Here is a 13331-nt window from a genome sequence, read left to right as displayed (position 1 = left end):
AGTTTGCAGATGACACAAAGGTTGGCAGGGTCGTTAATGACAGTAATGGCAGTGTGCTACTGCAACAGGATCTAGATAATTTAGGCAGATGGGCTAAGAAGTGGCAACTGAAGTTCAACCTTGACAAATGCAAGGTACAGTGGTACCTTGGATTACGAGTAACTTGGTATGCGAGTGTTTTGCAAGACGAGCAAAAATTTTTAATAAATTTTAACTTGATAAACGAGCGAGGTCTTGCAATACGAGTACAGTCAGTCCTCGTATAACACGTGTTTACACTACACTAATTCGATCATACACGATTTATAAATAGGGGAACGATATCTTATATAACACGAACCGAATTCGCTTATGCACAATTAGCCCTTGTGTTTACAAGAAATGGCAGTCGAACGCAGAATCACCCCAACCGAACGCAACCCGATAGGAATGAAGAGAAGATTTTGAAAATGTATTTATGGTTTTTTATATCAGTGAAGTGGAAACACATTTCACCATAATAACGTAAAAACTAACACAATTCCAGCTATCGGTATAATCGCAAATGCAATTAGATCGAGTTTACTACCAGTTTATAACAGATTCCACTCGCAAGAAACTAATAATTGTTTTTATTGTTTTATGGTAGTAACCCCTAGAAATGTGCTTTAGTAAAATGTGAGGTGTTAATAGAGTTGTCTCTGCCTTTACGGTGTTGTTTATTCAGTTGCTACACGCGCAGCTTTGTTTATGTGTATCAAGCGTGCCTCCTCGTTTTGTAATAGTGCGAGCGATGAATCTGATTTCCGTGAAATCCTCAAAAGGAGGCAAAAGCAAGTGTCATTGGAAAGATTCCTTGTTAAAGTCGCACAAAAAGAAAAAATCAACAGATAGCAGTGATTCCGTTAGAGACAGTGAAAGTCGTCCTACCCAATAATTAATAAATTCGATTGCTTTATGTATATTAAATTTAATTAAAAATATAAAAAAGGTATGTATTTTGTATTAATCATTTTTACAGTATATGAATATTTTTGAGTTTTGGAACAAATCATCTGGGTTTCCATTATTTCCTATGGGGAAATTCGCTTTGATATACGAGTGCTTTGGATTACGAGCATGTTTCCGGAATGAATTATGCTCTCAAACCAAGGTACCACTGTACTGCATATGGGGAGAAGTAACCCCAGAGAAACGTACCAACTGTGTTGTACTACACTTAAGGTGGTAGAAAATGAAAAAGACCTGGGAGTAATTGTGCAGTCAGATATGAAGTTTTCTGAGCAGTGCAGACAGGCTGCTAGGGTGGGTCATGGGGTTTTGTCAATGATATATAGGAATTTTGCTAGCAGGAAAAAGGAGGTGATTGTCCCTCTGTATAAGGCAATGGTCAGGCCACGCCTTGAGTACTGCGTACAGGTCTGGAGGCCTCATTTTAGGAAGGATGTAGATTTGCTTGAGCATGTACAGAGAAGAGCAACACGATTGGTGAGGGGAATGAAGGGATTCTCTTACCAAGAGTGGCTTAAGTTCTGCAAATTGCAGTGGCTGGAGACTAGGCACCTGCGCGGTGATCTGATTGAGGTCTATAAGGCCTTGAATGGGTTGAGCACGCTGAATTCTGATGGGATCCTTCCACTTGTTCAGATCACGAACCTACGGGGACATAAGTTCAAATTAAGAAAGGACAGATATAGAATAGATGTGCGGAAATTTGCCTTTAGCCAGCGGGTGGTTAATTGCTGGAACAAACTTCCATCTGTCGTTGTGGAAGTTGATAGGTTAAATAAATTTAAGGAGTAACTGGACAGGTATTTGGAGGGAATGGTGTGATTTTTTTTTTTTTTTTTTGGCTGATGCTGCATAAGCTCCTACACTTGCTTTCTTGCATCATGTGCCACTATTATTACTACTACTACTACTACTACTACTATGCTACTGCAACAGGATCTGGAAAGGTTGAGCAGATGGGCTTGTGGCAAATGAAGTTTAACACTGACAAATGTAAAGTACTACATATGGGAAACAGCAACCCCAGAGCAACGTATCAACTCTGTGGTACTACACTGACAGTGGTAGAGAATGAAAGGGACCTGGGGGTGGTTGTGCAGGCAGATATGAAGTTTTCTGAACAGTGCAGACGGGCTGCAAGAGTAGCTCATGGTGTATTGTCGATGATATATAGGAATTTGTCTAGCAGGGATCAAGAGGTGATTATTCCCTTGTATAAGGCAATGGTCAGACCACACCTAGAGTACTGTATACAGGTCTGGAGGCCTCATTTCAAGAAGGATGTAGAGATGCTGGAACGAATACAGAGAAGGGCAACAAGATTAGTGAATGGAACAAAGGGGTGCTCTTACGAAGAAAGGCTTAAGTTTTGCAAATTACAGTGTCTGGAGACTAGGCACCGGCGAGGTGATCTGATAGAGGTGTATAAAGCCTTGAATGGTTTGAGCATGCTCAATGCTGATGGGATTCTTCCTCTTGCTCAGAATAATCACCTGAGAGGGCATAAATTCAAATTGAGAAAAGACAGATGTTGGATAGACGTCAGGAAATTTGCCTTTAGCCAGCGGGTGGTTGGTTGGTGGAATAGACTTCCATCCCTTGTCGTGGAAGTTAATAGCCTAAATAAGTTTAGGGCTCAGCTGGACAGGTATTTCGAATGAACAGAGGGGTGAAGTGGAAGTGGTTATTTATTTATTTATTTTTTTTTTATTTTTTATTTATTTATTTATTTATTATTATTATTATTTTTTTTTGGCTGATGCTGCATAAGCTTGCTTTCTTGCGTCAAATGCCTCTACTAATGCTAACACTAGGAACAGTGGAAAAGAATTTTTCCCATGTGAAAGCTAGAGGGAAAGGAATAAACCATATTAGGCCATTACAAGATAGCTTTATTAGGAACACGAAACATGAACTGAAGTAAGTCACTGATAAAATGAATAATTTTTTTGCACTGCAATCCATGTTTTCTAAGTTTGGCAGTACTGGAAGGCCAATAAAAAATTTAATCATGATGACAGCATTGAAAATAGCATATTGTCATGAGATTAATAACACTAATCAATCATAATGATGCATGACATGTCATGATCTCGCACAATGAAAGAAAGAAAGAGAGGAAGAATTTGATACCATTGCTCATAAAAGACTACCTATACAAACTGGAGCCATGTTGCATTAAGGGCAAGTTACTGCTATGGATAAAGGGATGGCACAGCGGAAGAAGACAGGGAGTAGTTATCAATGGATACTGTTCTTCTTGGACTAATATAATAATGGAGTCCCTAGGGTTCAGTGCTGGACCCCTAATACTAATATTAATAATTCTGTAACTTAAACATTATGCTTGATATTGATGAAGGCATATCAAGCATAATGTTTAAGTTTACTGATGATACAAATGTCAGCAGGGTTAATCACAGCAATCAGAATATGCTACTGCAACAAGATGTACACAAATTAGGTAGACGGGCTAAGAAGTAGCAACTGAATATTAATATATCCCAGGTACTGCAAATGGGAAGTAGTAATTCCAGACTAATGTTCCAACTGTGTGGCACCATACTCAGAATAGTGGAAAATAAAAAAGGCCTCAGGTTAATGCTGCACACAGATATGAAGTTGTCTGAGCAGGGCAAATAGGCTGCCAAGGACAACTCTTGCAGTTTTTCGATGATACACAGGAATTCCTGCAGCGATAAGGGGGCAATTATTCCTTTGTATAAAGCAATGGTTAAACCACATCTTGAATACTGCATACATGTCTAGAACCCTCATTTTACAATGGAGGTGGATCACTGGAATAGGTGTAGTGAAGAGAAACAAGATTGGTAAGGGAAGCAAAAAAGGGGCTCTTATCAGGAAAGGCTTCAGTTCTGCAAACTGCAGTGCCTGGAGACTAGGCACCTGCAAGGAGGTCTAAATGAGGTGTTTAAGGCTTTGAATGGATTGAGTAAGCTCAATGCCGATGGAATTCTTCCTCTTTCTCAGACTACACATATGAGGGGACAAATTCAAACTGAGAAAGTATGGTTGCAGGATAGATGTGTGGAAATTTGCCTACAGCCAGCAGGTGGTCAATTGTTGGAACGAACTCATTTGTTATAGAGGAGGTGGGTGGTTTGTCTAATTCTTATTTGAATTTATTCAAAGTGTTAGAAGGGATGGACAGGTGAAATGGGAAGTGTTATCTGTGTCTCTCTCTCTCTCTCTCTCTCTCTCTCTCTCTCTTTGCCGATGCTATATATGCTTGCTTTCTTGCATCATTTGTCGCTACTAATACTAATATAATTTCATCACTCAGTGCACCTGGCTGCTGCTTTGAAATCCATAATAAATATAAGATAAAAAATAAAAGAAAGCCATAAATCAATCAGACTTGTTTTATTTTACAAATAAACTACAAAACTATCACACATCGGTGTGCAGAGAGGTAAGGAAAAAGAGAACGATACCTTGTCATGTTGTGCACACTGGCCCTTCCTCTTTCTGGGAATATTAACATCAATTTTGGCCCGAACAAGAGTCATACTTGATGTGACCAAACAGATATGAGCCAAACCTTCATGCATTACAACTGCTGCCAAATCTGCATGCTGTACTGGATCACAGGCCATTTCTTAAAAGTAGTACAAAATGGAAAGTTTAACATATTTGTTGGATAACATAAAACACATACAGTCACATGAAAAATATATTGCTATTATATATTGTGTTCAAATGAAAAGCAACAGGTGTTATTGAAATTACAGGTAACTGTACTAATATTAATTTAATTTCATTGGCAGCATAAATAAATATCTCACTGCAAATCTTAAACAAGATTTGCAGAATTTAGGAATCAAACTTAAACATAGTATGTAAAGAACATTACATGGTATCTACTTATAATTTTACATTATGAAATACACTATCCACACAACATACAAATTTTAGTTCATTGTTGTGCAAACCAGAATCCCAGTAAGCAGGTGGTTTCACTAAGCTTCCATGCTTTCTATGCCTTCAGGTGAGCAGGTAGATCAACACAATGGGAGAAGAGAATAATCTACAAACAAAGGTATAAGTTATTTATTACACTTTTGTTTGGTAGTGACAGTGTTCAATGTCAAGTGGCACTAGGGATCTCCCCCAACTCTGCATTTCTTTCTCTGTGAAGTGCGCAGAACTATGTAAAGGATAGAATGTGTGTAAAGTGTGGTTTGTGTCAGTGTGAAGGGTTGTGTTATTTTTCTGACTGTTTAGCCACGAGGCCCCTGCTGGGACCCCACATTGCCTATCATCACCACCTGGAGGTAGACCAAGCAGTAGAAAGGGCTCAGAACTCTGGCTGGACCCAACATAGAGTTGCTTGAGCTTTCTATGTTGAGCCCAAAAAAAAAAAAAAAGTTGTTTCAAAGTGAGCATGGGATGGTAGTATGAGAGGGGGGAAAAAAGCTAGGGAAATAGGATGGCAGCTGTAGGGGAGGTAGCTACTACAGAGATGGGCTGAAGCCACAGTAGGGGAGATTGGAATCGTAAAAGACACAGGAAACAGTTTGCCCTATGAGCAGCCAATTGGCTTCCTGTGCACGAGAGTACCTAGCAAATATGATGCATAAAAATTTCAGTCAGAAAAATAATAGTAAATAATAAATAAAGACTGCAAATTCATCATTACATAAACCACTGAAAACAAAAATTTATATAATATTTAATTTATATATCATCCCAAGCAGAATTTTTGTGTATCATATCAGCGTGGTTAGTGCTATACAGAAGTCGCATGGACAATCCTCTAAAGTAGGGTTCCCCCCCCCCCCACCACCACACGAACTTCCTAATTTTTTCACAGTTGCAGCATAGATGTGTGTAAATTTGCCTTTAGCCATCGAGTCATTGATCACCACTAGAATGAACTTACATCTGTTGTTGTTGAGGAAGTGTTCATAACTTAAAAATATTCCTGTTTTTTAATTTTTTATTTGTATGGTCCTTTGATTTAACTTCTAACAAACAGGAATATTCTCCTGATAAACTTTTTAATAAATGCTTTGGGCATTTTAACAGTAATGCACAAAACTGGAGACCAATCCAAGCTATCACTTTTTTTCAGATAAAGAAATGGTTTTGCTGATTAAACTGGTGTTTCCCAAAATTTGGTAAGCAAGATGATTTCAGGTGGTACATGGATGAACATTTTTTATTTTAATAGTTATGCATTTATTTTAATATATATTAAAAAACATAACTAGTACATCAATACAGTAATTTCACAGATATTATTGTTGCCATATATGGATGATATGAATCCTCATAATCTGAATTTCCATGCACATTGCTGCATTCTTTTTAATGATACATTGAGACCAATTCTGGAAGTTGATGATCATTTACTATGCAAAGTATATATAAGTATGTGTAATTGCGAATTGAAATTGGGCCTGTTCTCTGTTTTCTTTTCTGTTATTGCCATCATCGATCAGTGGTAAAAATAGGATTTTAAAGAATAAAGATGAAGATTGTGAAAGAAATGCAAGTATTAGTGGTGATTTTGATGAAATCAGTCTCATGTCTTCAGACAGGTATGAGGACCAAATTAATGAATTGCTTTAGCTGTCTGTTAGTGTTGTAAAAGTACCAGCTGCAAAGAAAAAAATTGTAAAAAAAAAATGGGCAAATACAATGAAAATTATTCGAAATTTGGATTTTCGTGGACTGACAATGAGAGAGAATGTAAGAAAAACAAAATTGTGTATCACGTTTGGAGATGCTCACAAATTGTGGTACAAACAACCCAACCTTAATTATCATTTTGAAACTGCAAAACCTATAAAATTTTTTGAAGCAAAGCAGGATGATGTTCAAACATTCAAAATCCAGTGACAGGGGATGAAAATTCAGAAGCCATGAAAGCCTCATTTACAGCATTGTATTTAACTGCAAGAGCTGATGAAGTAATTGGCAAGATACTTATCAAATCTGCTGCAAAAGAGATGGCAAGGGTGATGATCGAGGACAATGCGAAAAAAAATAATTGATAAGGTGCCTCTGTCACAATTCGTCAGAAAATTACAGATATGCCCCAAAACATATTATTATTATCCCAAGTATGACAAAGCCAATATTATTCACTAAAACCTAATCAATCCACCACTTTTGTGAACTTAGATAATGTTCTGGAGTTTGTCAGAGATGAACCAAATAAAGAAGTCCATGAAGACACATTGTTCTGCCAACTTAGACAACCAGAGAAGAGATTAACATTAGCATTTAGCATTAGTAGAGGCATACGATGCAAGAGCAAGCTTATGCAGCATCAGCCAAAAAAAAAAAAAACAACCGCTCCGATTTCACCCCTCCTTTCGTTCCAAATACTTGTCCAGCTCAGCCTTAAATTTATTTAGGCTATCAACTTCCACAACGAAAGGTGGAAGTCTGTTCCACCAATAAACTACCCGCTAGGCAAACTTCCACACATCTATCCTACAACTGTCTTTCCTCAATTTGAATTTATGCCCTCTCAGGTGATTATTCTGAGCAAGAGGAAGAATTCCATCATCATTGAGCATGTTCAAACCGTTCAAGGCTTTATATACCTCAATCAGATCACCTCGCAGGTGATTTTTATACTTATGACTTCATGACAAACAATAATACAGAGAGAATGGAACACACTAGGATAAGCACAACTGGCACTAAAGATATGATTGGTCCAATAAGAGGACTTGTTTCATGTATTCAACAGCCCCCGAAACAAAATCTACTCACTGTTTTATAGATATTGGCACTTGCCACCTGAGATATACATGATGATTTAAGAGTCTTCACTTAATGAAGCTGTTAAAATTATGAATCATGTTAAGGGCAGGTCATTGAATTCTTGACTTCTTTCTCAGCTTTCTTAGGAAATGGGCAATGACTATAAATGACTACTGTTTCATACTGAAGTCTGTTGGTTTTCGTGTGGAAAAGTCCTCACTTATCTATCTGAGATGTGAAAACTTCAAGTTCTTCTAGGAAAAAACCTTCAACCTGTGAGACAGTATGCATGGTTAGGACTGGTTTTACAAATTAGCATATCTTGGGGATATATTTGCTCATTTCAACAACCTAAATTTATCCTTTCAAGGAAAGCTTACATCAGAAAGCATGCAATGATCACAAAACTGGAGCTACAAGGGTACAAGCTTTGATCATGGCAAGTTGGATTATTTCTGTTGTCTGAATGACCTGATTACAAACCCATCTGAAGAACTTGCCAAAATTATTTTGAACATTTTGAAGAGACACTTAAAAGACTTGATAAAAGGTCTTCACAAGTATTTTCCCAAACCAGATGGCAGCAGTAAACAGATAAGGAACCCTTTTTCCTATCACTTTGTGAACATTAACAAATAACTTGACACATTCTGAAGAACAGATTATGGAGATCACTTCAGTTAGCTTCTTGAAACAAGTTTGTTAAACAAAAGTCACATCATTTTGTTTAAGAATTAATTCTCCTTTATCCATATTATACGAGGTGTGACAATAAAGTTTCGAGAATAATTCATTTAAAAATTTTATTTTGAAAATTCTACAGATGTGAGGCCGGCCATCGCCTTCAAAGTAGTCCCCTTCAGACTGTACACACACATTCCAGCATAGGATCCATTAATTGTAACATTTCTGGTATCTGTTTTAATACCCATGTTACATTACTTAAAATTTCAGAAACTGCCTGAAAATGCATTCCTTTCATGACTTCTTTTAGTCAAGGGAATAAAAAGAAGGCATAAGGAGACAAATCAGAAGAATACGGAGGGTGCTGCAACGTTGTGATAGATTTTGAAGTTAAAAACTCTTTCACTACACCGAATTTCTTTCTGCTCATGAGAGGTTTTTTGTACCAGCTTTGCACACCTACACCAAGCTTTGCACATACTTTCCTCACCAACAAATTTTCAGTCAAAATTAATCTAACACTTTCTCGATTAATGTTTAGTTTTTTGGCAATCATTCTTGTGGTTAACTGTCTATCGCTTCGAACAAGATCACACACATGCACAATGTTTTTGTCATTGAAGGACATTCAGCATCTTTGATGGATTCACATCCTTCTCGAAACTGTTTTGCCCAATTGAAAACATGTGGTTTCAACATGGTATCATTTCCATAAACTGTGGTCAGCTTTTCATAATATCCGTTGACGATTCACCACTTTTCACCAAAAATTTTATCACAACTCTTTGCTCTAAATTGTGTTCCATTTTTCACGTAACATGGAACTCAAACATGTCTTTACACGAACCAACTTATACAATGACTGAAACGACTGACAATGTTTACCCTTTGCAAGCAGGTAGGGGAGGGGTTCAGGCTACAGCAGGAGGACATTACGGTTTACAGGTGGCCACTTTTATGGAAACAAAATTATTCTCGAAACTTTATTGTCGCAACTCGTATGTAACGTCATACCAACAATGTATATATGTGAGTTGAGATTCTAACTGGTTAACATCACTGATACTGGTTAACATCAAAATTAAAAAAAGAGAATCATCTTATTAACGTAGCATTCTATCATCTTAAACTAAGCGACATTATTATTATTAATATCCATATGATGCAAGGAAGCCTGAGGCTTATGCTGCACCAGGAAAAAAAAAAAAAGTTCCTGAGTAACCTAGAGAGAGAGAGAGAGAGAGAGAGAGAGAGAGAGAGGAGTCAAAAGTAGAAGGGAATCACCAAGAAAGAGAAGAATGATGATATCCAGCTCAGGACCCTGGGTGTGCCAAGCCCATACTCACCAAATGTGAGCCCCCCCCCCTCCGGGGGTGTGGGGGGGTAAATTAACCAAATATCCCTTTATTACTAATTGATCATAAAGTTCCATTCTTCTAATTGAGGAACTTATTTTCAGGTAAGCATTTCTGTAAACTGATTAGATTTATTTTATTACTTGCATTTCATTATTTTATTTTTGTAACTTGATAACATTTTTTTCATTGTATTTATTCATGTTTTCTTTTTTCAGGTATTAAAGTGAGTCAATTTAAAGAAAAATATTAAGTATGTAATAATACAGGTGATATGTGGATATAGAAAAAAGCTGCAGTTGGTACACAAATAACTGAAGTTTTGGAAAACACTGAATTAAACTAATCCAAATCAGACAGAAAATACAAAATTGTGCAGCGGAAAAAAAGTAAGTAAGATTTCTCAAGCAGAATAACTGATAATTATTATAAAACCATAGAACAGCATGTACAGTACATAATATATAAATCATAAACCTTAACTTTCTCATTTGTTTTGTTTGTTATACTGGTTTTTAGGAGCATTAGCAACTAAGGCCATATTGCTCCGATCATTTGTTTTCTCTTGCTTTACTTTTATACCATAGATATAGAGTGCATTTAAAATCAATTATGCAAAATAATAAACCAATTATGCAAAATAATAAACTATCTGAAATACCCTCAGTCCCATTTGTTTCAATTAACTAGGATTCTACAGTACTGGCTTCTTCATTTGGTTTTAGTTACTGATTTCATGGCACATCATTTTTTTCAGCTAAAGATGTTTAAACAAGTCAGTTCTCTAAATTTTCTAATAAAATGTTGAGACTATAATTTAATTCAAACTTAATTGATAACATTAAGTTTCTTTTACTATTACCATAATATCTTTTACTATTACCATAATATCAAAAATGCTAAGATCATTAATGTAATGATGTTAGCATTTTTTGCTTTTGGTAGTTCAGTAGTCAGATTACTAGATCCTTTTATAATATGCTTTGTAAGTACTCCCTTTTGACTTAAAGTCAAATCCTCCTTTCAGCAACAAAGTCCTGATCCTTGCCAGACCTTGGGATTTTCCAGAGTTTTAGGGCTTCTGCACCCGGGCGACTTTTTTGTGGGCAGACTCAACTGCAAAACACGAACAGTGAGTCAATGAAAAGTAACCACCAAAGCCATGAGACTTGACCTTGAAGTAGTCGGTCCGACTGCAAAATGTCGCTCAGCCAGGTGATTTTCCATCTATCTTGCCATAATACCTTCAGTATTATCATGGATTCTGGCAAAGAAGCACTTCTTTTATTATTGTTGCCTCAAAGAAGGTAAAGAAGAAAAAGAATATATTGGACACATCCTATTTTAGCCGATTGGATTCAGTATGGGCAGTTTCACTGCCTCTTCCATACTCTTCATTCCCATGAGAACAAGTTTTTCCAATTTTTGGACAATTCTGAACACACATTATCTATGGAAGGTTAATATGATTTAACAAAAATCTCTACACAAGGCAGAAGAAATGTTTACACCATCCATGAAGAGTTGGCAGAATACCTTGTTAGCAAAGGAGGAATTCCATGGGATAATCAAAAATATAAGAAATTTGGGGCAGCACTTTCCTGAAGTCAGAGTGTTTAGAATTAAATTTTAAAAAATTATAATTATAAGCAAACAAATTGGTAATTTAATAATTTTTGAACAACTAGAAAACTTTTATTTTGTATTTTTTTTTTTTTCCTAAAAATTTTGTTGCCATTCTGTTAATAAAAATTACAATTGCTCGCCTATTTCATTCTCATTCAGTTCCTTAAAATTGCTGCAAAAAACTTTACACACTTTCTCCCAGGCTTTTGTCTTCTCTATTTTATTACTATATTCTTCAAATGTAACAGGTTGAGCTTGTATTGCATTAATGAAAATATCAAAATTTGTCTCTTCATTTGCAAAACAATTTTGCAAATGAAGAGACAAAACTACAAGTGGCTGTGTGTGCTATGAGAAAACGCTGTGGCAGGGATTGACCATTGCTTGGCAACAGAAGTTGGATAGTGGTAAGGCAAATGTTCATGTGCACAAGTTTGCCGATTCCTTATATAATACATTGGCAACTGCAGCCACTTTTTGCAGTCGAATCTGGCCACAAAAAAGAAAAAAAAAAAAAAAAAATCACTCATGTGGAGGCCCTTAGGGTCATAAAATAGCTGTGATATATACTGTACTTCTAGGTTGCAACTTATTATATATAGTGCTATATAGCACTGTACCTTTACAATTGTAGCCTTTTTGGGAGAAAGGTAACTATTTATTTCCCCTTACAAAACATACAGTACACAATACAGTGTATTTTAGAAAGGAAAACATAAAATAGTTTCATGAAATCATTCGCCAACATCCCAATGTCAACCATTTTTCACAATACATAAGGAACTTTTTTGCGTTTCAAAAAAGAACAATCCTGTGGACTACTTAATCTTTCTTTAGGTCGCATATACAAATGGATGAAAGTTGTATGTCAGTGATATTTAAACAACCATTTAAAAGTTCTAAAAAATAGTCACTAAACAGTGAACATGTTTAGTGAATAATTATCACAGTCTAATGCTTCATTTACAAATCACAAAACTCAGAAATTGAAAAATTTATTACCATCTTGCTCACAAACAGCAATTAGACAATTCTATGGCTTAACAAATATCTCATTGTGGCACAAAAATATATGACACTGAAATGAAATCTCCAAACTGCAAAATAAACTCTGACACACTGCTTTGCCGATTCTCAGTTTTCTAGATTCTCCTATTTTCCTAAACATAGCTGGAAAATGGGTGGTGGCATTGAAGGTTCAACTATATACTAGACAGTATCATTAAATTTGCATAACTATGTAAAACTGAACTTATACTTAATTTATGTAATCTCATATATGAACATTCAGAAATTACTTTATATTACTTACCTATTCTCTCAAGTGCCACACTATCCCAATGAGTTTTAGCTAAGGAGAACTTTCTGTTTACCTCCAAATCTAATGTATGGTACTGACCCATCTAAAAATAATTTAAAAAAAAATAACACTTTTAATGAGTCTGCTATCCATTAGATGTGAAATTATAATAACTTGAAAGGTTAAAATTATTTGGATTAAATAAAAATAACATTCTTGCAACAAATCAATACAGATAAGTATCAACCTTTGTTTTCTGGCAGGAAATGAATTATAGTTTAGGTATTTTTCTGTCTAGAAACAGAAGCATCATGCAGAAAGTTAAACTAAGCAGTCTGTTCCCCCTTATTAATATTAAATCCGTCTATTAGTCATAAAGCTTGCCCGGACTACAGACTTCTGGCTAGCAGGGCTACAAATATACATAGTAACAAATACATATTGATGAACCAACATCAATATGTATTTGATGCTGGATGATCTACAAACATGTATTCACGTGGATTACATGGATTCATATTTTATTTATTACCCTATTTGCCATTAATGTCCTACTGGTACGGGGATCTTAGAAACAGATAACTTTGGTGGCCAGTTACTTTTCTTATACATCTATGGGTGTTGGACCCTCTTGA

At 36.0% G+C, this 13331-nt stretch overlaps 1 protein-coding gene across 1 annotated transcript in view; it reads right to left on the bottom strand.

Annotated features, from left to right (window-relative positions):
* The window catches only part of pelo (pelota mRNA surveillance and ribosome rescue factor), a 220382-nt gene that overhangs the window by 119732 nt on the left and 87319 nt on the right, over positions 1 to 13331 (bottom strand). The window contains exons 4-5 of the mRNA XM_090373555.1: positions 12709 to 12799; positions 4446 to 4609 (exon numbers count right to left, since the gene is read on the bottom strand). Coding sequence (XP_090229681.1) covers positions 4446 to 4609; positions 12709 to 12799 — 255 coding nt within the window. The remainder of the gene's footprint in view (positions 1 to 4445; positions 4610 to 12708; positions 12800 to 13331) is intronic.

This window comes from Mastigoproctus giganteus, chromosome 5 (assembly GCF_048544385.1).
Source record: "Mastigoproctus giganteus isolate SK-2022 chromosome 5, ASM4854438v1, whole genome shotgun sequence".
NCBI classification, from domain to species: domain Eukaryota; kingdom Metazoa; phylum Arthropoda; class Arachnida; order Uropygi; family Thelyphonidae; genus Mastigoproctus; species Mastigoproctus giganteus.
Note: the sequence above shows the minus strand (reverse complement) of the source record. Positions and strands in the feature narration are given on the sequence as shown.